The sequence below is a fragment of the Centruroides vittatus genome, unplaced genomic scaffold (assembly GCF_030686945.1).
Source record: "Centruroides vittatus isolate TY-2023 unplaced genomic scaffold, ASM3068694v2 contig_854, whole genome shotgun sequence".
In the NCBI taxonomy this organism is placed as follows: Eukaryota; Metazoa; Arthropoda; class Arachnida; order Scorpiones; family Buthidae; genus Centruroides; species Centruroides vittatus.
The window spans coordinates 3,181,912-3,209,491 of NW_027122558.1; the positions used below are offsets into that span (position 1 = coordinate 3,181,912).

The window sequence follows — 27,580 nt, forward strand, 5'->3', positions numbered from 1 at the left end:
CTTTATAAAGCATAATAATACTATTATGCCAACACATTAACACAGGCTTGGAGAGTTATTTGAAACCTAAAAATAGCACCATAGTGGTTATATCATCATCATAGACTCCATCCAATCAGGAGAAGGCATCTTTAAAATTAAAAAATTGCTATTTCATATAGCATTTTACTTTCAAATGTCGTTTGTAACCTGATGATGGTTTTTTAAAACTAATGAAAATATTTGTTTCAAATTAATGTTTCATGCTTTTTGTGTTGGATTTTGGGTTCTTGTTGTATTTTATTGCACTGTGTAATTTTCCAAGCTGGTCATAGAGAGAGGCTGAGTCACAGAATTTGGAAAAGCTTTTCCAAATTCTGTGACTCAGCCTCTCTCTATGACCAGCTTGGAAAATTACAGTATTGCTTCAGGTTTTGCTCAAGCAATAAAGGCTAATAGAACAAGAAATTCCAGTATATTTTATTGTTATTCAGTTTTTTTGTGAAATTGTAGACTAAGTTCATCATGATTATTGTGAACAATGTAATAGTGAAACTTGTTTATTATTAAGTATGATTACCTTATTTCTTTATTACCTTATGGTTACCTTATTTCCTATAATCATCACCCACTGGACAATTTATTCATTTTTGGCGGACAATTATTGCAATAAAAGTACATTGACATTGTAAGAAGGAAGAATTCATGATTCCAAGAGAGAAAAAATAATGTAAAATACATATATCAGATTTCATGTGAAATATATAAAAGATAATTTGAATTAAATATTTGAATTATGTTAATAAACTTCATAAATTTTGATAATTTCTGATATCAGAAATATTGAATGTTGATAATATTATTAGTAGTCATTCATTTTTTTGATTTTGATATTGAAAAATATATTGATAATCAATTATTTGATGTCAAACACCATTAATATATGGGTGTAATAAGTCAACTGGTGCCATTTACCACAGAATAGAAATTAGATGGACAATTATAGGAAATACAGTATTTCTAAATGAGTTCAACTTTTTCAGTGTAAACATAGGATAAGAATTTAAACTAATTTTTTAGTATGTAATATTTTGAAACATTTATATTGATTCCTTATTTATAATTAATAACAGACTTTTTTGTAGAAGTTATATTTTTTTATTGTAAAATATTTCCAGTTTCATATTCAAGTAAATAGGCTATAAGTTTTATGGAAATAGAAATGCTGAAGACTCGCTGTTTATTAGAAATGGATATATAAAATACATAAATTAGAAGCTTGTTTTGAAGAATTCATACACTTTGTATTGTTGTAAATTTTATTTTCTGTTGTTAAACAGTATACATGAAAAATTAAATTGATCATTAACTTCTTCAGTAGAAAAGTAATTAATTTTAGAATGCGGATTTGATGTCAGTTTAATAAAAACATATCTTGAAATTAACAAAAATAAAAATACATTTTAAAAATTAATATCTTTAATATAGTAATATAATAATTGTTATAAAAAAGAAAAAAAAATTGGTTGCTATTGAATTTCTACTGGCAAATAAATACAGTATTACTTTAGTCATTAAACCTTGAAACTGTCTTGTTTGAACTATAACTCCCAAAAAGGGAAGCTTGCATGGTGATCAGAAATAGAAAAAATAGATTGATAGATACACCAGTTATGTAGCCAAACAATTGCCTTAAATATTTGGGCTATAAATCTGCTATTTTTAATAATTAATACTAAGTAATTTGCCACTAGAGGTAGACATTGGGCATCATCTCTTATCTAAGTTAGTAATCTCTGATCTGTAAATAATTTAGAATAATTTACAGCCTGAGTATTTAAGGCAATCACTTGGCTATGTATCTATATATATATATATATCAGACTCAGGGTTGTTTATACATCAGTTATATTGTGCCACCTCTTATATTGTTCATTTGGTTTTTCTTTTTCCAACATGCATGATGTAATGAGTGGCTAATGTATTAATACCATATATTTATATTGCTAAAAAACTCAGCCATATAGGCTATATTGATGATAAAAAAAAAATTATATCTACAGTCTATATCAATTAATTAAAAGACAAACAAAAATTAAAACTAAGTGAAAAAATTAATGTCATGTTTACAAAAATTTAAGAAAATTCTTGTTTCACATTTGTATGTATGTAGACAATACATACAAATGTGTCTTTTTCACTTAGTCCTTTCACAAGCACACGAGGAAAATAATTCTACAGCAGAATTGAACTTTTATTTGAGACTACTTGTCCATTTCAATATGTAAAAAGTGTGAAAGGGCTAAGTGAAAAAGTCACATTTGTATGTATTGTCTACTCAAGAATTTTCTTAAATTTTTGTAAACTTAATTTTCTCGTGGCCAATTTTTATAAAATCATATACAGTTATATAAACATCCCAAGAACCTGATGTAATAATGAGATGGCACCTAACGTCTACCTCTGGTAGTTCTTATCATGTGTTTTCTAATTTAATATTTGTAGTATAATTTCTTCACGATTAATTTGGCTGATGGTTGGTTGATTATCATATACAGTGTCTTAATAATTATTAAATATACTTTTTGCTTGCAATCTGGCCCAAATTAATGACAAAATCTCTGTGTTGTATTTGATATTTAAAATTAGAGAAAAGAAAAATCTGTTAATATCTGCTAATGTTATTCGATATTTTAGCCAACTTGACAATAAAATTGTCACTATTTTCGATTTATCACACTATTTTTATTTACAACCATTGATCATCCTTTCCATAATTCATTTTGTACTTGTTAAAATTCTGTCTTATGACTTTAATATAGCCTAAACTTTTTTAAAGTTCTTGTAATAAATTTTAAAACAATACATTCTTAATTATTGCAAAGAAACTTCATATAATAGTACTTTTCTTATTAGCTACATTATATTTAATTTATTCTTCTTTTAATTCTTAGATTATTTGTAAAGTATGTGTAAAAATTTTTTTTAAGAATATACCATACATAATATTTTATAAAAATATACAGTATAAAATTATCAATATTTCAGTTTTTTGTGTGTTATTTTTTTTTATTTGTAATCTTTTACCTGTATAAATATACTAATAACTAAATCTGATAATTGATTATTCTAAAAACTTGATAAATCACCTAAAATTTCATTTAATATCATACTATGTATGGTGATGGATGAAACAGAAATTACTTTCTCAGCTGTTACAGAATAGCTGTTATTGGTGGTTGCATGGATGAACCAAAAATTTGGAAACTTAGAAAGCTTACTTGTGTACATGTTAAATTTTGGTGATTAAGAGTCATTTTACACACAATAGTGACGTGCTGGCACAGTGACCGTTTGGTGCAGTAAGCATCGATAAATATCACACATAGCCAATTAGAGTTTCGTCTACGACACGTGATCTGTATTCTGTCAATCATACAAGTGTCGTAGATGAAACTCTGATTGGCTATGTGCGATGTTTATCGATCCATACTGCACCAAACGGTCACTGTGCTGGCACGTCACTGTTGTGTGTAAATCAACCCTAAAGAGAGAGAGGATAATGTGTCATATTATAAATGTGATTAGATGTTGTGAAAATTTTACTCATTATTACATTTACGTTTTTTTAAAAATCACTTATGCCTTTAAAAATACGGCTTGCTTTTTTTATAATAAATAATAATATAGAAATTGATTTTAAATAAAATCTCAAAACAAATAGCACCACAAAACTCTGTTTAGCTTTGTCCCCACTCCATATTTAAGTTTAAAAAAGATTTGAGTCTTTTTTAAACTTAAATATTATTTGAAAAATAGAGAGATTTTTTGTAATTCAACAAAATTACTCCTTTTAAGCTTTTATTGTTATTTAAATTTTATATCGTTGTAATTGAAAATTATTAGACTTTCTGTTTAGGAATCAGGAAAATTGTACAGTACATGAGCTTTTGTTAGCTTTTTTTATTATTATAATTATTAAATATTGATGATTATATTCAAACCTGTTTTTAATGCGCTCTTTTTATGTGCGATTTTTATTTGTGCGATTTTTTTAATGCGAATTTTTAATTTGTGCGGTATAGTTGGCGACTAGTCTCGTGCGATTCGTCATGTCTCACGTTGACTTATTATAGCTAAATAAACTTATTATAGCATAAATGCACTTATTATAGTAATATTATTGCATGAATATGCGAAAAATGAAATAATTTACTTTTTAAGTCAACAAAACATCCACCTGGACAAAAATATGTAAAACAGACGATAGACCAGACGATGCAGTCAAGTGCTGACATCTGTTGTCAATAAATTCTATTTCGTACGGTTTTGAGTTATTTTCTATGTGAGACTTTTTTTATGCGGTCCCTGTTGACCGCATAAAAAATATTTTTTAATTGTGTTGCGAAAACTATTATTTACAGCCATTCGTGAAGTTTCGCGAGATTTTTTTATGCGTTTTTTTTAATGCTTTTTTTATTATTATAATTATTAAATATTGATGATTATATTAAATTTCCCACATCAAGGAGTGTATCCAGTATGTGTAATAATAAATAAATAAAAATATATTATATTTAATCATTCTAGTTTTTAAAATGATTATTTTTATTAAACTGATATTGTCAGGTTTATTTTTGAATAATGTTTATCTGTTAAAGGAATTAATGATCAATTTAATTTTTATAAAGTATTTTTAGCAGCAGGAAAATCAAAAAAATAAAAAACTCATAGAAGAGAGCTGATATCATCAAAGATTTCATCTTTGAATCAATTTCATTGATTCTAAGATGCACTCATCCATTTTTACATTCATTTTTATCTATCTTTTCAATAATAGAACATTGTTTTGCAATTGGTGGTGTCTTACATTTGCAGTCCAAATATCAATTGTTAATTATTAAAAGATCATTTGGTGTATTATATCCCAATAATAGGTATTTTGGTTACGTAATAAATGACACATCAGTTTAAACATTTTTCATTTCGTCATTCATTTGGAACTCATCAGGTTTTGGATATGTCTATAATGTATGTGATTTTATTGTGTTCGTCAATGAGTGCAATGTCTGGTCTGTTGTGGTAAATTGTTTTATCTGTGATTATGGCTCTGTCATAGTACATTTTGTGCGTATTGTTTTCCAATACTGTCCATGGAATGTATTTGTAGTATGGGTTGTGGATGTTGAATAATGTGTGTTTATTTGCAAGCTCTTGGTGTATTATATTTGCTACTTGTTATTTGTGAAAAACTTCGAGTTGGAGAAAATTTGAATTAAGAAATTTAAGTTGGATTAATCCCTATGCTATTCTATTGAGACCTATCGAGTGCTTTGTTTTCTTCTAGCTAAAGAAATAGTCGAGTTACAGATGTTTGAGTTAGAAAAGTTGTACTATAATTCATTTAGTAGAGACTGATCACAGTATACTTCATAATAAAAAAATTATCATCATCATCCTTTTAAACTTATTTTAAAAAATCTGTTTTAAAACAACTTAGAATATCTGTTGCTGTATAAAAAAAATATAGTTTGGTAATGCCAAAAAAAAATTTATTTTTTAAAATTTATGGCAAATGAATACATGAAGAGGAGAATATGGAAATGAATAATTTTGCACTGTTTCTAAATTTTTATTTTGATATACTTTTTAAATATTTACAAACTTAAATTGATACCATCTTGCTACATTTTTTTGTGTCATTTCTTTTTAGCAATAGTTTTTAAACTTACTATTGTGTAATTTATTAATACAAACTCTCCTAAAAACTGGAACGAGTCAATAATAAGACACGTCCACACTTTCCAGCACTAGTACCAAATAAAGCAAATTTATTCGGTTTAAATGTTTAATTTATATTTATTACAACTTGATGCAGGTCCCTAAAAGTAGCCAAAAACATTTTTTCTAATAAATGAGTAGTGCTGAAAAGTATAGTTGTGTTTTAGTACTGTTTGAGACGTGTGATGCAGCAAAAAAAAAAATGTAAAGTTATTATATGCAGAATAACATGGAAATGACAAACATTACTTATTATATATCATTCATATTGCTTTACTAACTTATTTTAAAATTAAAATTAAATTTTAAGAATATTTTTATAGAAGGAATAAAGTCATGGTTTGTCTTGAAATTAAATAACACAATATGTTGTTAATTATTATTTATCCTAACTTTTGTTTTAAATTACAAATCCTGATTTTACTTTCTGTTTTCTTGTAGTTATTTAATACAGTGATACCTCGGTTTTTGTCGATAATCCGTCCGAAAACAATCGGCAAAATCCGAAACCGACGAAAACTGAGGCAATTATTTCCATATGAATCAATGTAAATCCAATTAATTCGTTCTGGCCACTCCAAAATACATACCAAAAACATATTTTATAGAGAATTAATATAGCATCAAATACTAAAAGCAATAAGAAATTAATATAAAAGACTAATTAGCATAAAGATAAAAGCAATGGAATTGTTTGGCTTGACACATGGGGTAATGTCTTGTCTTGTAGAAGCTAGTTGGACATGAACCTCTAGCCTATTTTGCCCTGTGGTAAAGTGTGACGTAATTGTCATGTAATAGTAGTAGTATGCATTTATGATGGCCGTATCATGGGGAATAATGCCTTCCGGGAGGTCCGTTTAAGGGTAACTAGCTCCTATTCAAGCGTTACAGACGTGGAGAAAATCTGGAAAATTTCACGTGGCCAGCTTGTCCTGACGAAGCACGAACCCACGTTCGAACTCCCAGTATTTGGGGAACAGAACTGTTGGCCAATGGTGGGTCATCGCGGGGTAATGCTCACACAACGAGAAATAACGCTACACTAAGTCTAAAAATGTGTGGGTTGCCCTTTGTTTTCGAAAAATTAACAGCGAGGTCACTTAAACATGCTGACAAAATTTGAGGCAATCGACGAAAACCAAGACAAATTTTTTGCGAAAAAAATCAACGAAAATTGAAACCGATGATAACCAAAGTCAACGAAAACCGAGGTATTACTGTATATATTTTTATCACTTAGAATTTAATTCAAAATATTTAAAATTTTTAATATCTAGGGTGAAATTTATTTTTTGTTAGCATTAATAATAATAAGAAACATTAAATGATTTTAATATTAAATCAAAAAGGAATAAATACTTTTATTATGTTGGATTTAATGAGTTATACTTGGTTGACACCAGTTGCTGTATACTATGCCGGACTGGAGGCATAGCACACAAATAAATGTGTCAGTGTTTGTTTGTATTCAGGAATTTCCTGATAGTATGACATGTAATCAATATAGTGGCCTTCTTTAGGGTTATGTACGTGTTTCTATTCAAATGTAATGTTCCCAGGCTTTTGTGTAGTGTGTGTGGTATGACACTTGTATTGGAGAGAACAACAGGTACAGTACAATAAACACCCTATCCATCCTCCACAGATGTCTTATTTCTTGGGCAAATTCTGTGTACTTGCTGATTTTTTCACTGCATGTGTTTTGATAATTTAATTTAAATAATTTAGACGTACTAGAAGAAAAGAATCGGCCTGGAGTGGGACTCAAACCCACAACTCCTGCTTGCTTTTTATTTGCTTGTGTTTTGTACATTATGATTGTTTGGAATGGATATGTCTATAATGTATGTGATTTTATTGTGTTTGTCAATGAGTGCAATGTCTAGTCTGTTGTTGTAAATTGTTTTATCTGTGATTATGGCTCTGTCATAGTACATGTTATGTGTATTGTTTTCTGATACTGTCTGTGGAATGTATTTGTAGTATGAGTTGTGGATGTTGAATAATATGTGTTTGTTTGCAAGCTCTTGGTGTATTATATTTGCTACTGGATTATGTCTATGTAAATAACCTGTCTGTGGCAAGAACTTGCAGCCAGAAGTGATGTGTTTTATAGTTTCTGGCATGATGAGTCATTTGTGAGTATTGTATCTTTGAGTATGTGTTTTCTGTAGTTTTTAGTATTTATGACCTGATCCTGTATGGCAACGGTTGGGAAACTGGGGTAAATTACCCCAAATGGGGTAAAAATGAAATTATTGGGGGTAATAAGGAGTTTCTCCAAAACCTAAAGAGTAAAAGTTTTCAATGAAATTATTGTGTTTCAAAATGATAATTTTATTTGGTTTATCTATTATTTATTATTTTCATGATTTATTTTCAGTGTAAAATGATTCAATAAATAGTCTTTAATTTAAATTGGTATCGATTTTCTCCTTTTCAAAATGAGGGGGGGTAATGTCGACTTACACAAATATATTTTGGGGTAATGGCTAAAAAAGTTCCCCACCCCCTGCTGTGTGGCAATCATGAAGCCTTTCGTCTCCCCAAAGAGGCATCCCAAGCTAACCATCTGTTTGATGCAGTTTTGTTATAAAAATCCTGGGCCAAGTTGTAGGGATGCCATGGAGTGCCTTTCAAGCCCACGATTGCTTTTAATGGTGTCTATACTTTTTGTGTGTTGTGTTATGTCCATATGATGTGAGTGTAAGTTTAATGGTGTGGTCTGCTAGAGTTACTGCTTTACATAACTGTGATGTTTCTTGTTTTTTGTAGAAAAACTTGTGGTGTCTGTATTTGTTTGTAGTGAAGGTAATGTACTGTGGATGTCATGCCAACAATAGATCTAATTCAAGCAAAAAATCACACAAAATGCATTAAGGAGCATTTTAAGGAACTTTTCATTTTCCTGCATATATGTATATATGTATGTTTTGTTAGTTTGTCGGAAAATAAAAAGTTCCTTAAAATGCTCCTTAACGCCTTTTGTGTGATTTTTCGCTTGAATTAGTGAAGGTTTAATATAAAAAGCAGGACATGTTTGCCATCTTTGTGGGAGAGTTAATCTTTCTATGGCAGATTTAGGATAATGATGTTTGTGCTTAGTAAGTGCTCTTGTTTTCCTTTTGAGTTGCTCATGATCTGTGAGAGTCCAATGTATAACTCCAAAAGAATAAGTGGAGTATTGAAATGACATGTGCTTATTGCCTTAACTATGTATTTTGTATTTAACTGTGTTCTGAGGATAGTGTTTAACCTACTTTGGTATTCTTTAATTAATCTTTGCATTATTTGTGTATGTTCTGTTAGTTTGGCCTGTTGGAATCCTAAATACTTGTAGAACTTGGCCTCTTCCATGGATTCAATAATATCTCCATTTCCAAGTACAAAATTGCCTTTGGGACTCCTTTTTGTATGTGAAGTGTTTTGCATTTGTCTAGGCCAAACTTCATTTGTATGACTGTGGAGTATGAATGTGTGATTTGTAGAAGTTGATAAAGTTTTTTTGTGTGGATGCATAAAGTTTTATATCGTCCATGTACTGTACATGAGATTATTATTATTATTAATTTCATGATAAAATGATTAAATTAAATATACAGTAAAACTTCTCTAATTTGAAGCTCCAACGGGCAGGAAAAAAGTTTGAGTTAGAGAACAATGAAGTAAAAAAAAAGCCAATTCTGAATAGATTTGTACTTTTACCTCTCTTGCACTATATACAGAATCTTTGATAGTGTTTTTTGTTTTAAACAGTTCAAGTAATGCCTTTTAGCAAAATGTTCAACTTAACTAATGGAATTGAACAATTTTGCAGGTACATCTTATTGAGATAAAGCAAGAGGTAGGTCCTCTTGCTTTGGACTGGAATCTTGTCTGAAAATTGTGTTGGAGAGTAGATACAACTGTGAAAATTTTATGGAAAAATGATAATTAGTATCACTTTGGATAGAATAAATATAAAAATTTAAGTAGGGGAAGTTGAAAGTAACATAAATTGGTGTCAGGAGATTGTGAAAAACTTCGAGTTGGAGAAAATTTGAATTAAGAAATTTAAGTTGGATTAATTCCTATGCTATTCTATTGAGACCTATCAAGTGCTTAGTTTTCTTAAAGTTAAAGAAATATTCGAGTTAGGTGTTTGAGTTAGAAAAGTTTTACTGTAATTCATTTAGTAGAGACTGATCATAGTATACTTCATAATAAAACAATTATCATCATCTCCTTTAAACTTATTGTAAAAAATCTGTTTTAAAACAACTTAGAATATCTGTTGCTGTATAAAAAAAATATAGTTTGGTAATGCCAAAAAAAAATTTATTTTTTAAAATTTATGGCAAATGAATACATGAAGAGGAGAATATGGAAATGAATAATTTTGCAGTTTCTACATTTTTATTTTGATATACTTTTTAAATATTCACAAATATTTAAATTGATACCATCTCTTGCTACATTTTTTTGTGTCATTTTTTTTAGCAATAGTTTTTAAACTTATTGTGTAAGTTCCAATATAAATTTTCATGAAAAAATATACTTGTTTTAGTTTGTTATATTTAATTATGGGGAGTATTTATTTTCTTATAATTTCTTGAAAATCATTCTATTTATGCTGTGAAATTTATGAAATTGTTCTTCCATGGAATAATTAAATAATGATGATAATATCTATTTTATTAAGCATGATTAGTTTCTACTAAATTAATTTTTTTACAGGATTCTATTATAACAATGCATTTAATTTAAATTTATATTTTTTGAAAAGCTTTTTTCTATTTCAGTTATAACTAATTTAAGTTTTTATATTAATGCTTTATTTTTCTTGTAATTAGCAACATATGCTGCTATTGTTTACTGATAAAAAGTAGTAGAAATGTATATGATGGTATTTATTATTTGTCTTAATTCAATTTTGCATTTAAAAATTTATGTAAAATGACAGTTTTGAATATTATTGGTACTAAATTATATTAAAAATGATGAAAATTGTGCAACAGAACAACCTTTTATAAAATGTTTATGTTAAAAATTTCCTGTTTTTACAGTATTGACTAATTCTGATACGAATATATCCCTGTGAACTGCAACTTGAATAACATCTGCATCATCATATCTTTAAATAATCATCATGAAGATAGCTGTAGAAGGTTGTGCACATGGGGAATTGGACAAAATATATGAAACTATTGCTTTTCTTGAAGAACAGAATAATATAAAGGTAGACTTGTTGATAATTTGTGGTGATTTCCAAGCTGTACGTAATCATACTGATTTAAAGTGCATGGCAGTACCAAATGCTTATAAGAAAATGAATACATTTTATAAGTATTATTCTGGGGAAAAGACAGCTCCAATACTTACGATATTTATAGGCGGAAATCACGAAGCTTCTAACTATTTATCGGAATTACCTTTTGGTGGATGGGTTTGCCCAAATATTTACTATCTCGGTTATGCCAATGTAATAAATATTGGAAATCTGAGAATAGCTGGTCTTTCGGGCATTTATAAAGGACACGATTATTTGAAAGGTCGATTTGAATATCCACCGTACGACGAATCTACAAAAAGGAGTATTTACCATATCAGGAATATTGATGTTTTCCGATTAAAACAAATTTCAGAACCTATTGATATCTTTATTTCACACGATTGGCCAAGAGGAATATATCATCACGGAAATAAGAATGCACTATTGAAGCAGAAAAGTTTTTTTAGAGATGAAATAGAGAAGAATACACTAGGTAGCAGACCTGCAGAAGAATTATTGCATAAGTTAAAACCAAAATATTGGTTTGCAGCTCACTTGCATTGTAAATTTGCTGCTGTTGTACAACATAATTCAGATGAAGGTTCACGTGTCACTAAATTTCTAGCTCTTGATAAATGCTTGCCAAAAAGAAAGTTTCTTCAAATTCTTGATATTGGAGAAAAATGTGATTTACCTGTCGAATTAAAATATGATCCAGAATGGTTATGCATTCTACAATTAACTGATCATTTGTTAAATGTTGACAATAGAGTTTCATACATGCCAGGACCTGGAGGTTCAGAAAGATGGGATTTCAAAATTAGAGAACTTGAGAAAGAGGAAATAAAAAAATTAATGAATTTAAATTTTGTAATACCAAAAAATTTTCAGATTACTGCACCAATTCATTCTTCTTCAAATAAAATTGAAACTCCAGAAGTTCATATTAATCCTCAAACTGTGCAGTTTTGTCAAAAATTAAATGTGAGAGATCCTTTAACTCTTTTATCTTCAGGAAAATCACTCGATACTTTAACCATTAGAGAATTTATCAATGATAGTGAAATGAATATTACAATTAATTCTCAGTCCTCTATCAATCCTGATGAGATAAATTTAGATAGTGATACTGATACACCAAGCAAAAATTCATCAGAATCAGATGAAAATATAACGGACGATTTTCAGCTAGTCACTCAAACTGAAGATGTGTCTAAATTAAATTCTGATGTTGAAGATTTTAATAATAGTTTCTTTATTGATAAAATAGGATCCAATGATATGCTAGATTCTCCTAAAAATAAATGCCCATCATTACAGGAAAGAAAACAACTTCATTTACAGTATTGTGAAACACCAGAAAAAGTTACAAAATTAATGAATTTTCCTGAAATTAAAGTAGATCAAAATTCAAAAAAAATTAAAAGTGATAACAATGATGATCTGACTACAGTCAGTTGTTCAAAAAAATTTAAAAGACGAAATCAAGAGATTTATGGAACAAAGAGTGATGAAGATGATGATAATCAGAGTATGGAGTACTAAATATTATTGTATCATTCAATGATATCAAATCTTTTTGTCAGTACTTAAACAATTATTGTCTGAATCTGAATCTAATTAAAATACCAGTCTATGTTTGTTATATAATTTTTGTTACATTTTGAAATGAAATGATTGGTGTGTAAAATTTTTTGTTTTCAAACAAAATAAAAATTTTTTTACACAAGTTTAAATTGAAGAATTGATTCGACTAAATTAATTTCTTAAAACAATATATAAATAATAATAACTTTGTTATTAATCTATCAGATTTTATTCAATATTAATTTAAAAGTAATCAAAAGAAATATTATGTAAATATTTTATTGAACTTTGCATTAGTATATATAAGTAAATTTTCTTGTGTGTTACTATATTATAATAAAATATTCCTTTATTAAATTCTTTAATATTTATATGGAAATTAGCTAGTGCTCACATTTGTTTATTTTAATTTGATTTCTAGTTAAATCTGTTATTTATATTTGAAGAGCACTATTATGGATTTTAATGTTTTAAATTTTAAGTATATTAGGAAAAAGTATAAACAAGCATGTTTCTTTTGAATTCTTTGATTATAAACCACACTCACCAACAAGAAACTCAATATAATTTTATACTAAAAATATACTTCAAGATTAGTAAAACTTTTACATTGAATTATGTATTATATAATTTTGTAATTCTGAATTTGTTACTTAATTGTAAAATATAAGATTTTATCGTACATGTAATTTCAGCAAATTCTAAAATGAATAAATTAATTTAGAAGGTGGTAGAAAAATAATTACCGTATATCTCGGCAGATAAGACGACCTTCAGATAAGACGAGGTATAAATTTTCGTCAAAGTTTTATAGTTTTAGCTTATATCTGTCCTATAAGACGACTCCAAACTATGAACGGCCTATGAATTTAGTTTAGATTGGCGATCATCATCTGAATAATAATACTGTATAGCCTATACGGAGTTATGTCCTACAGTATTTGTAATTTTTCAAATGAACAAATTTATTTTCTTGCATCTGGCAGCACTGCCTTGCGATTGTTGCAAACATTCGTACTGATTCGGCATTCGGGTAACGACCTTGACTATTCACAAAAATGTCGTATGGGCTATTCTATTTTATGCACATACCCTACTCTCTATTAGTAAATAATTACGGTTTATCCGTTTTTTTATAATGGTCTTAATTTATATAAATTTCAATCTAATTTTTTGTATATGTCCTATAAGACGACCCCGGATTTTCGGGGCCTTTTTTTTATGATTCACCTATCGTCTTATCCGCCGAGATATACGGTATTTGAAATTGCAAAGTTTGTTTGAAAGAATTTTTGAATTTTTTTCTGCAGTTAATTTTAATGTAAAAAATAACATTAATAGGGAAAATTGAAACTAGTAACAATGAAATTGGCTAAAAGTATATTTTATATATAATTTGCCTTATGGTTGATTTCATATTGTCAAATTATTTCACATTATTTGTTGCATTATGAAAATGATTATCACAATATATTACCATCTCATGTTATAGATTACATTGAAATTTTTAGTTTGATTATGAACTTTAATACTGATATGTTAAAATATTTTATCTGAACATTTCCCTTTTAAAAAAATCAATGATTACTAATAATGAATTTCTTTATAATAATTATTTTTATGTTATGTTTTACTTATGTAAATGTATTGAGTATTGTACAGTACATTTTTCAAATGTAAGTTCATTATTCAAACAGAAAAGATTTATAAAATGCGTAATAAACTGTATTAAATGAAAAATAAATTCAGTTATTAAAAGGAATGTTTTGATTTTGATTTTTATGCTAAACTAGAGCAAAGTTACTAGGTGTTGCCTGAAAATTGGATACAGAATATTTTAAAATGTCATGTCATTTTTTAACACTTAAAATTTAATAGGTTGTTCTCAAGAAAATTCTGAATTTGAAAGCAGTTTCCATAGAAATATACATTCCACCAACAAAAGCCATGTCATTTTCTCTGTCATTGTTCATTTTTTTTTTTTTTTTTTTTTCATTTTGGGGAATTTCAATTTTCTTTTAGCTTTCTGCTTGTTTGATATGAAGAATACATACTTAAATCAGGAAAGATCTTATTTAGAGTATTAATGTAGCTATAAGATTCAATTTTTGATTGTTTTTAATTAATGAAGATTGTTTTCAGACAGAACTGCTTTCATAACAGTCACTATCCACTTCAGGTTTTTCAAAATGAATGGACTCTAGATTCAAATTTACCATCTGTAAAATATCTACCTGACTTGTTCATAAAAATGCAATTTTTTGTATTTACATGAATAAGTCAGGTAATACACTATAATCTCATCAAGTTTGATGAAAATTGGGATCACTGATTTTGATCAAACTTGGTGAGATTATAGTGCATTTCCAACGACTGACACGGGCCAAGCAGTAAGAGACACCTGTCAAAATTAAAGGAGAAAATTGCACAATTACCTAAAATGTTTTAAATGAAGTTACAAAGGTGATAGGAGAAAACATTATACACTGATATTTTCAAATGTTATATGGTACACATGATTTGCTTCCAAATTAGTTGATGACAGAGAAGTGTTTTTTAAACTTTAATGAAGTTTGTTTTTCCAGTGACATATGTAAATCTTCTTATTATAAAAATGCTACATTTATTCAATGTGCACACTACAGAAATGTTTGTTTCACATGCTTTTACAACCTTTATCATCCACAAAGTTATGTTCCCAAAGAACAAACAGATTGAATAATGTAAATTAGCACACCCCTTGAGCCACTTGCCATTGTGTAGAGTTGAACCTGTCTATCTCCAATTTATTTACTTTTTCCTGCATTTTCAGCCTAAATTCAAAGTACACTGGTTTCCAAAAATTAAGGAAAAATCACAAAAATCATGATAACTCACAAAGTTACATGCTGATTTTAATGAATCTGAGAAAAAGTATACAACACAGTAAGTATAAAATATGTATAAAATAACATGAAAACAAATTACAGGACAATTATGATGATATAGTAATTAGTACATGCATGAAATTGACAAATTGGATGTGTTAGTTTGGTATAGGAAAAGTATTTTCAATATGGAGTGTGATCACCTCAAGCAGCAATACAGCACATAAAGTGATGTGTGATGCTGTCAGTTATGCAGTCTATGAGGTCAGTAGGAAGTGAGAGCCATTGTTCTTGTAAAGCTGTTCAAGCCTGGCAATAATCTGAGGATTTTGTCCTCATAGTATTTTCTTTGTAAGAGTCATATTTATATTTTTATATTTCTTAAATATATCAAAAATGTGTTATTTATTTCTAATACAGATATGTACTGTACTTGCTATTGTATTAATAAAATACTGTATCTTCAATCAAACCTATTTCTGTTTACTTTATAGGAACCTCTACATCTCTATCTCAAATATTTTTCTTGTTTCTGTGAGATTTGAGATAGGTTCAACAGTAGTAGAAATTCTAAAGGTTTTAAGTGATTGTGCAATTTTCAATTTTAATTTTTTCGTTTAATTTTGAGTAGTGTTCCTTACCTCCTGGAATATATAGCATGACATTGGAGTCATCATTTTTGATCAAACTCAGTGAGGTTATAGTGCATCCCCAACAACTGATCCCTTTGTAAGTTTATATTGACTTTTGATTAACAAATAATCTCAATAGATTCCAGATTTAAACTCATCAATTTAAAAGTTCCTTTTTCTTTGCTTTCCCTGTCTTAATATTCATGTCAAATTTTAAGTGCAATTAACAATAAGAAGGTGGTAGTCACAAAATATTTCAATAAATAAAATATAAAAGTCAAAATCTAAGAGAAATGTGTTTATTTAAATGCAGTGTTTTTTAAGGCCAATTAAAATGGAAGAAAATGTACATTTCATAATAAAAGTTGTACTGTATTTTCACAGATTGACCAGCGTGTTGTATATAACTGGGGGAGACCTGGGTTTTCAGCATGCTGGATAAACTGCCACTAAAGAATAAAATTAATCAGATCTAACAAAACTAGTTAGTTGTTAAATAAATATTAAATAAAACATTTTTCTCAGTACATAAAATAATAACATTGTAATATGACTGACTTAAAATCAGGAAGGGAGTTTTTGTTTATAGGTTAATAAAACAATAGTGACTTGTTGACATTATTATTATTAGTAGTAGTCAGTGTGGGCTGCACTGCCAATCCATCCTGACCTCAAAATAACATCTTCCTCTCAAATTTCACACAAAGCTCATGTTAATTGGTGTAAGTTGAGATAATTTACAGCAGTTTCTGAAATTTGATGTTTATTTTTGTATTTTTAAGTCAAATTATAATAAACACAAGAAAAGCACTTTTGGCATTTCACAAGTATTTTACATCATTGGAAAGAAGACAAAATGTAGAAATTAAACATATAATCATAGTTTTTGATGTAATGCTAATAGTTTCACAGTTTTAGAATAAAAACATGTTCATTTTTTTCACATGCCCTCTAGAAAGGGATGTATAACCTCACTTAAACTGGCATGTCAGCATTTGCCTGGGATAAATCTGTGTGCCAATTTATACAAAAATACCTGATTTCTTGGTCTCCCTGGGCAGACTGACATGCCAGTCTGCAAAAATATGGTATTTCTATGCTAAACTCCCCTTTTAAAATGTTGGCATTCTAATTTATATTTCCTTAAAGCACTAATGTCTATTTATGTAAAAGGTGTGAAACTTATATTACATTTAATTATGTTGACTAATATAACTTCTTCACGCACACTGGGGTGTGTATAATAGATAAATAAAACTCACTTACTCGAGCCTCTAACCGGTGTGAAAAATAAACAAAATTGAAGAAACAAACGTTTTCTGAACACCTTCCGTGTTCTTCCTCAGGTAAAACGGCTGGATTCCCTATTCTATAACACTGTTATAAAATTTTAAAACAAATTCAAATGATGATAGTTCAATTGTGCGATGTCCATTGCACAAGCATTGTACTCGTCGTGTTCCCTATCGTTCAGAATTGTATTTTTTTTTTTCTCTCATATGTATTTAGTTTCTTGTACGATGCACTATATTACTTTTAATGTTACATGTCCTCATGCACCATTCAACACCAAATAAATCCCTAAGAATCATTATGCAATAAGGCTTGCCAAGCAAGCGAAAGAGCCATTTTCTCCCGAGAATTAATGCACGTCGATGTAGTGTGCGCCTTATATATATCTATCACTTCTAGCCATTTGAGGTGGTCTATCCATGTTATTTTTCACACTGGTGGTTAGAGGCTCGAGTAAGTGAGTTTTATTTATCTATTATATGTTGACTAAATGAATGTTTATCAGACATAATGGAGAAATTCACATCTCGGGAGCTAGCTGATTTATAAAGAAGCTAAATGCTCGAAAGATGTTAGAATGAACATGCAAAGCCAAATGCAAAGGACAATTAGAACAAAGACTATATCATGAACTATATCCCAGCACTAAGTATGCCACCATTCATCATTTTCATTAAAATATTGAAATTGTTTTTACACATTCATCATTTTCTGCAATTCATAATCAATGCAAGAAAAGGGATGTTTTTTAAAAGATTGGTGAACAGAGATGATCATGCACAAGAAGAACCGATGATTTTGAATAACTAGTGATTTAGCATGTGCAGCAATAGCCCTAAACAAGAATAAGAGCTATGGTCCACATTGTTGAGATGAGTTGTATTAATGTCTGGACTGTGTTATATGAGTAGTTGTTACACCCCTTTTGTCATAAAACTACAAGACTTAAGTCTTAGATTATCCAGCAGAGAGGAATTAATAACATGTTCTAAATAACTATGTATTTAGAACAGTGTGAATTAACAGCATTCCACAGCATAAACACTTAAATAAGTAGTCAAACCTCCTTGTATGGTATTCATGCATCACAAAGCAGCAACCACTACCAACAGTTTAGAAGTCCGTATCTTGTAAGGGTGGTTGCAATGACCCCTGTTCTTAGGATCAAACTTGCTTGTATTGACCCCTCTATCACCCATTTCCTTTTTTGGCAATCTAATTTCTTATTATTCAGTTGGTGTTAGTAGGTACTGGGAATGTACAGTACATGTACATACATTGGTACCCATCTGAATAAATTGATGATGAATTCATGATGTATACAATAGCAGTACAAATAATAACAGTGAACACTTTATGATAAGTTGTTTTGTTTGTGGAACTATTACTTTTTTCTCAGAAATGGTACTCTGCAGTTTTGAAAAAACAACAGGTCTGATTGTAGTTAGTTAATAACGTGACAAGAAAGATATTTATGTAAAGGCAATATTTATACAAGATATATTTAACAAGTGTATATATGTATTTAAGGACCAATGTGCTGATCAGATTTAATTCATTGCCAGTTTGGTAGGTTTTTACAGGTTTCCAGTATAGTGTATTGTACCTGTATGATGTATATTTTAAAATGTTGATAAAAACATTAATAAAACTATTCGTCGGATCAGACTTAAATTTAACATCATAAAGATAAATAATATTAACTATATTCATTTATATTTCATAGAAAACCTTCTTACTTGAACTAAATAACTGGGGTAAATTGTTTCTTAGGTGCAGTTGCACATGGTATTTGAATATATTTGGAATGCGTGCGCATTAAGAATACAGAATAGAATATGTTCTAAAGAAGCTTTAAAATTTGAAGAACAGCTAGCAACGGATTTGGAATGCCCGAGGAAGAGCCCAGAAGGGGCGTCAAAAACGTTTGCATCTAAGAAACAATTTACCCCGGTTATTTGGTTAAAGTAAGGTTTTCTATATATACAACCCGGTGTATTCAGTAGTTGAATTTATATTTCATATTATTCTTATCAGTTCTGAAAGCTATAGGATTGTTTCCCAAAACCAAAATGTTCCAGAACTGTTCAGATTCAGAACCATACAAAGAAATGAGCTTCTTGTGATTACTTTTCGTTACTTAGTCAGTTTTTTCTTTTTCATACTTTAACCAAAATATTTAGTGGCTATAAACCTTGTGTAATTACTGTGATTATTTTTGTAATTCCTTTGTGATCTAATTTTTTAAATCTTAATTACTTTTTTGTTATAACTAATAATTTTTATTTTTTGTACATTACTTTTGGAAGGTTTTTCCTTTTTAGTTTGATATTAAATTTGCTTACAATAAGAGGAATTTTAAATATACCTACCTATGACATTTTCTAGCAGTTAAAAATCTTAACTCGGCAATTTAAAAATTTTGTTTAAATTCCTATACCATCATGAATGTCTAGGGCTAGGCCCTAGGTATTGCAGGGCTTTTTACCACATTTTGCTTAAGGGATTAAAATTTATAGTTACACCTACCCAGTGCTGAAAATACTTGAGAAAATGATACTTAATTTTAAGGTTCAGTAAAGCAAAGTTTTGAATTTACAATAGAGCATCGATTATCCGACTCAGTTGGAGACTGGGATTGGTTGGATAACCGAAAAGTATGAAAAAATACATTATTAGTATAGTATATTAGTATATCCCATGTAATTTGTGTATTAGTACTGTACATCGCTACTTCGCGTTGAATTTTCATCGATGTTAAGCCTAACAAAATTTTTTAAAATAATAATCGTCGCTACTGTATCGTTAAAAATTATTTCTTTATTTTGCACAAAATAATATTGGCTTCCCATTCATGGTCGAGCCAGTGTTGCCAGCTAAAACATGCAAAAATTTAACAATAATAATATTAAAGTAGTCGAGACGTAGCCAAATATTGTAGCACCACGTCACTAGCGGACATTTGAATTTGCCGACTAGAACGCGGTCGGTTAACCGACGTGACGGTCGATCGGGGGTCGGATAATCGATGCTCTACTGTGTTTATTATTTGAACATTTACTTAAGAGTTTTTTATTTCTATAATTTTTTTTGTGGAATTGTATTATAAAAGAAAAATTGTTTTTAATCAGTTTATTAGCTGTTAAGGTAATAAACTGTATAAATAGTTATAATTAAGATTTGAGTAAGAAAGAGATTTCATAGAAAAATTAGTTTCTATAAATAGAATTTGGCAAAAGAATTCATCTGCATGGCTAATTAAGTTTATTAACAAACAGATGTAGTACAGCTAATTTAAAATTCGTATTGCCTAAGATTATATTGGCAAACCAAAAGTGTCAAATTCTGTTTGAATTCTTTTCCATTCTGGAATCCCATTGCAAGACAATGTTCTAGAACTGAACTTGAATATTTTGCAGTATATTCAAAAAAAAATGCAATTGTTCTTTTTTTAAACAAAAGTAGGATTCTATGAAATCCTAACAGCAGTTGTGGCAACAGAAATGACATTTGTGACTTGTATATTTGAAGTGATCAGCAAATATTATTTAGAATGACTTCACATTCATATGATTCTATACTTTCACCAAAAAAGGTATAGGATCATGAATATCTCATTAGTGCCATTTGTAGAATATAAAAAAAATTTTATGAATTAGGAGCTCTTTCTCATAAGCAACTTCAAAATCATTCAAAAATTATAGCACTGGCTGATCATTATGAATATTATTTTCAGATCAATTATGAATGAGATTTTATCAGATGTGTGTGTCTACTCATGATTGCTATTTTGTGTCCAACTAACATCCTTAGGCAAAGATGAATCTATTGCAATAAACAAACAAGCTACCGGAAAAATAAACTATTAAAAACAACACCTTAATATTTCCATCTATTTGGCAATGAATGCAGATGAATCTATTTAAATTAGATTAATTAAATTAGAAAATTCTTTGGAATTCTCTAATCCTGCATCTGCAGGTGTATAGGAATGCTGCTGGTAATTCGGTGATCCAAAGCTACGGTTTATGTTTATTTTGGTTGTTACATACATAACTGGATACATTTTGGGCCAACTTACATTTTATGGCCCCTCATCAGTAACTAAAATTAAGTGATTAATTAACATTGCAATTGGGTTTAAGATTGGTTGGAAAACTTAGGATGAATCCAGATTCTGTTTTCATAGTGATTCTCATTGTATTTGATAAGGAAGGAATCAGAAAATTGTTACTTCTAGTCTAATACAAAAAAAGAATAGTTATAGAAGTGATACTTAATGATTTGGAAAAGAATTATGTATAATAATGATAAACTGATCTATTTTTTAAAACTGAATTTTTTTAAGTGCTTTGAAGTATATTTATGAGATATTGGTGTATATAAACCAAATATTTAGAATAAACCAACTTTATTTTCACAGATAATAGTTAATAAGAAAGTACAGTACATTTGTCCTGTGTAAGAAGACTACTCTGAAAGTGAAATATTCATTAATGAAATGTTCAGTTTTAATTTTACCAATTTAAATCCAATAAAATATTTATGGATGTGCTAGATGTAGAAGTCTTTCTGGAATTTAAGACTGCAAATAATTGAAATGATCAATTAACTTATTAACATGAATCAATGTTATGTAACAATGGTAGTCGAAGTGCAGTTTATGAATTGTGTGTGACACAAATGCCAGCAATATGTTTTAACATAGAATTCAAGATTTATCCCTTTTTAGTAAAGATGCTAAGACAAATTAAATAGCAACTTTTATCATTCATCATAACAAAACTGAATTTTATTTTCATTTGTCATACAAATAATAATTTTTGCTTCTTTTTGGTACACTCATTTTGCACGTAACTGAAATTGTTTGTGCACAACAAAGAAATTTCTAAAATAAATACATAACCTAGATATGACTGAAGAATGTGTTTACTTTTCTTATGTTTCCATTCAGTATCTGCACAAGTTCTTTTCACCGTGTTGAATTAGAAACAAACTGTACTAACAATGTGTACTAACAACTCATAGTGATAGTTTAGGATTTCAAGATGCAGAATATGAGATTTATATTTCTATGGAATTTGCAAATGTGTTTTGCTTTTAACAGGCCATATTATCTCCAATCTACCAGAAATGATGTAACAATCTACTTCTTGGCCAATGTCTACTTTATATTAATAGCATTTGTGTCTCAACAGAATAGTAATGTTTTACTTATATGAAATAAAAAACAAGGAATAAATCGCAACACATTTTTAAAAACGTGTCTGACACTTAAGTAAATTTTAGAATTGATTGATGTAAATTACACACTCAAAGTAATTACAATGGGGATCGGTTAATGAACATAATCCGTCCCAAGACTTTGTTCTTTATCTGAATTGATCGTTAACTGATTATCGATTTACCATAGGTTTTTATGAAAATTTGATTAATTCATTCTGGAGACTCCAAAAAATAAAAAATATATACTTTCTTACTACATTTATTTATATGTAATAATAAAAATACATATATACATGGTCTTGCATTTTTATTAGTCGTGTTTTTTCTATTGTGGGGGTTAAAGAATCTGTCCAACGTCGATTGCTTTTCTCTCTTCTTCAGGATTTTTTGGAAGTAATTAATAGCATTGTCTTCATAGAGATCTCCAAGCCTATTAACCTCAACTTGGTTTGGATGCCATTCTAAGACCGTTGTTCTGACATCCTCCCACTTCAAAAGATCTTTAATAGCAGATGTTGGCATTGATCTTTTTTCATCTTCCTCTTTTTTAGAAGAAAACACATCTTGCTGAGTTTCTTGGTGTTCTTCATTTAAGAGTTCTTGGAGTTCTTCTGTCGTCAGATCGACAGAAGAACTCCAAGAACTCTTAAATGTTTTAGATTCCATTATGAGCTCTTCAGTGTCATCTTTATTCACCTCCAATTCCAGAACTCTAGCAGTTGTCACAATTTCATCCATAATTTCAGGGACATCATCTCTCTCTTCATGAATGCAGGAGGGACACAGCTTTCGCCAAACAGAATTCAACTGTTGTTGAGTGACGTCTGACCATGCCTTTTGAATGAGCCATATAGCTTTAAGAATATCAAATTTTTCTTTCCAAAACATTTTTAATGTCATCGTTGAGAAGAACTGGCATGCTTCAAAACACTGACGAAACAGTGCTCAAATGTACAATTTCTTGAAACTTGCAATAATCTCTTGATCCATTGGTTGAATCAATGAAGTGATATTCAGAGTAGAAACTGAACTGTCAGTCAGGGAAAGTCTTCCAGCAAATTATCTTTAAGGTCTTTTGGGTGTCCTGGTTCATTGTCCAATAGCAACACTGCTTTTAATGGCAATTCATTGGTCTGAAGGTAATCCTTGATGCTTGGAGCACAAACTTCAAACAGCCATTCTTTGAAAAGAGCCTACGTGACCCATGCCCTTTTATTTGATCTCCACATCACTGGCAGTTTTTCTTTAATTATGGAATTTTTTTGAATGCTCTAGGGTTCTCAGACTGATAGGCAAGAAATGGGATAAGCTTCATATCACCACTAGCATTAGCTCCCAAAAGTAATGTCAGTCGGTCTTTTGTGGGTTTATGCCCAGGAATATTTTTCTCTTCTATCGTAATGTAGGTACAGTTTGGCATGTGCTTCCAAAATAAACCAGTTTCATCACAATTGAAAATTTGTTGTAGTCAATATCCTTCTTTTTTAATGAATTCTTCAAATTTGAGACAGAACTTCTCAGCTTCTTCTTTATCTGCGCTAGCAGACTCACTGTGAATTACCACATGTTTAATGCCAGATCTCCTTCTAAACTTTGCAAACCATCCAGTGGTAGCCTTAAATTCTATCTCTTCGTGTGACAAATGTGGAGATTTTCTTCAGTTCTTCAATATCTTTCTTAGCTAAGATTGTGCCTATTGTAGACCTGTTCAAGTCATACTGTCTAGCAACATCAAACATCTGCCCACTCTGTACTTTGGCTATTATCTCTTGCTTGGTTTCTATGGTGAGCACAGTTCTTGACACTCCACTCTTTTTAGTCTCCATAATATTATCAATTTCTTTTTGAAATAAAAAGTTTAGAAAAGCGCTCACAAAAATTCAGAGAACAGGATTCAACTAGTGCATGAAAGAATTATGTAAATGCGAGGCCTGAATGTAATTCAAAATTTTGATGTTGAAACATTAAGGAATACCCGATAGGACAGTTAAACTCTCACCTTTAGAAAATAAAAACCAATGCAAAACTTAGTGCGTGCCCAACAGTCTCACGAAGAATATAAAAAAATTGTCAGAAAAGTAAAAAGAAAGCTGGAATTACAATGGAGAGTTTTAAAGTTCGGGGAAACACTATCTGATCGGTATTGGGTTGAGTGTCGATGTTGATGTCTCCCGCGCTTTGAAAGGCTTTGAATTGTTACCTGAAGACAAGGGAAAATTAATCGGTATTTGTTATTTTCTGTCGCTTCTTTATATGTTTGTTCAGTGAAGTGTTCATTATCTGAACATGTGTTTGTTGTTCGATCATAAAAATCTTTTGCGAAAGTGTTTGTTATCCGATTTGTTCATTAATCGATCACCCACTGTTTAATTTTGGACATATAGTGAAATTTATATTTGAGTGATATGTCAAATGATTGTAATTTTTAGTGTAATTTTGTAATATAACTTTATCTGCCAACCTGTAAGAGAAAGAACTGATGAGGGGCAAATAAGCCCAAAATGCATTTCTGTTCTTTTGGTTAGTAAAGTCTGTCTGATCAATTACTTAGTAGTTCCTGTGATATAGTCTCTAGAGAATTTTATACTCAGTTTCAACAGTCTCAGATGATAAGAAGCAATCAAGTACCAATAAGATACTTATTCTAAAGAATGAGATCTGACTTCTGTTTTATCTTCTTGCACTGATGGTGTCAAGTGTGGTACTGTCTGTTTCACTTGGACAACTTAATAAAGGTCTCTAAGTGTAGTGGGTGTGTGTGTGTGTATCCTTGTGTAAAAAGCTAATAGGCTATCTTTCTTGATGCTCGGGATTTTTCAAAACGTGCACATGATTCTGATACCCAACAAATTATATTTGGAATGTAATTTGAGACTTGTCCTGTGTATTATTTTGTTAGAGATATTGTATCAAAGTTTTTGGGCATAGTTATAAATTTATATTTTGTAAACATTAGCCAAAAAATATTATATTGAAAAGTTTATTCATTCTATAAAATTAAAAACCAAAACATGTTCTACTGGTAAAAATTAAGCAGGGATGCTGATACAATGGTGCCTTGTAGTTCAAATTTAATTCATTTCTAAAGTCTGAAACAATTTTTTCCATTATAAATAATGGAAAGCCAATTAATCCATTCCCATACATAAACAACAACTATTTCAATAAACTTAAAACAGCAAATAATTCACACGTAATTTATGGTAAAAATAACACAATTAAATGTCCTAATAATAAATTAAAACACAAAAACAATAAATAAAATATGTAAATACTATTCAATAAAATAAAAATTGCATTAACTAGTTACGTATCATGGACGTTAGCATCTTTAAAATGGCCACCAGATCTGTCACACATGTATTTCTTTTGTGTTTTGTGATAAGTTCCTTTTTCATTTTAATTGTTGATATTACAACTTTTCTCTTAGACTTCATTACATACACTTCTCAACTGCCATGGTTAATAAGTAATGGTTATATTGTGTTCAACAGAAAATTTTTGTTTATTGTTAACAGCTGCCATTACTTAATTTAGATGCATGACTTAATTATAACATTCAATTATAAAGAATGTAATCTCACGTTATTGCTAATGTGATATTGTGTTCTTTGTTTAAAAGCTTATTTTAAACTAATTTCTTCACATTTTGTTTAGATAACATCAAGCATACTGATGTTATTCAGATAAAAAGCATACTGAGTTTCAGAAAGGATACAATGCCTTACAAAAATAAAAACAGTTCGTAATATGTACGAGAAATATGCTACCAAACTTTGAACATTAACAAAGTATCGTTCAAGATATTTTGAACTAAAGGACACAAAACATATGGCGTGCTAAAAGCTGTCGACAACGAAAAATTACAAAAAGAAATTGTTAAAAATCAACAAATAACTCAACACACTGTATATAACCAAACACAAAAAATATGTGATAAAAACACAAGTGCATCAAGCAAAAGCAAGAGACGACTTGGATGCACAATAAGGTTGCATGTATGCTTCAAGTGCATTTTTTTCTACTTGCACAGTTTGAACTTCAAAGATTGTTTGAACTGTGAGGTTGATTTTTTGTCAAATTTAGAGTTTGAAGTTAGTTATTTAAAGTACAAGGTACCACTGTATTGAACAGTTAATAAATGTTTTGCAACAGGAAAATGAAATTGATTTTTAAATGCATGAAAGAATAAACCTATTTCTACAAATTTATAGAATTTTGAATTTAAAACTACTATTAAAAAATCATTAGGAGAGTAAAATACTCATAAAAAATATTGTTGGACTGGTTATGCATTGAGTAGTAAATTTTGTGCATTTTTTCAAACTAAAAAATAGAATTTGTTAACTTGTTAATTTAGAATGTGGAAATGCAAATGTTCCAACATTCTAAATTAAAACCAAGGTGGACCATTTTAATCAATCCAGTGGAATAACTCAAAAAATACTCATTTTACAAAAAAAAAATCATTGACCAAAAATGTTAACTTTAACGGGCCACAAGATATTGATTTCATCCTAGATGTCAGTGAAAATGGGTTCAACTTCATTTTCTTCAACGGGAGCTTCTATTTTTTGTAGTATTTATGAAACCGTGCCGGTGCTTATTCTGCAACTTGAACACAAACTATATGGTGTATTTTCTCGGACATATGGCAAATTTCATCACTAAGTTTTCCTCATTTGATACGTGTATTCTTTACACGTATCAACTGAGGAAAACTTAGTGATGAAATTTGCCATGTGTCCGAGAAAATACACCATATAGTTTGTGTTCAAGTTGCAGCTTCTATTTTTTATTGTATATTCTTATTCTACAACAAAAATAAACAAATTTCTATCTAAAAAACACTTTTTTGAAAAATGCACTTATCAGAGGTTGAGTGTTTGAAGTTTTAAGCAGCCATCACACAGTCTGTCCATAAATCTGTGGATATCTGTGAAATTTGCTACAAAAAGAAG

The 27,580-nt window shown here is 29.4% G+C and overlaps 1 protein-coding gene across 2 annotated transcripts in view; it reads left to right on the top strand.

Annotated features, from left to right (window-relative positions):
* LOC136982614 (mitogen-activated protein kinase 1-like) overlaps window positions 1-27,580 on the top strand; it is a 71,761-nt gene that overhangs the window by 5,219 nt on the left and 38,962 nt on the right. Inside the window, exon 2 of one of the 2 annotated variants that reach the window (XM_067279159.1) lies at window positions 10,809-12,734. The exons of the other annotated variant lie outside the window; for it this stretch is intronic. Coding sequence (XP_067135260.1) covers window positions 10,892-12,559 — 1,668 coding nt within the window. The 5' untranslated portion in view covers window positions 10,809-10,891 and the 3' untranslated portion in view covers window positions 12,560-12,734. Of the gene's footprint in view, window positions 1-10,808; window positions 12,735-27,580 lie in introns of those variants that run through there. 2 annotated transcript variants of the gene reach the window in all.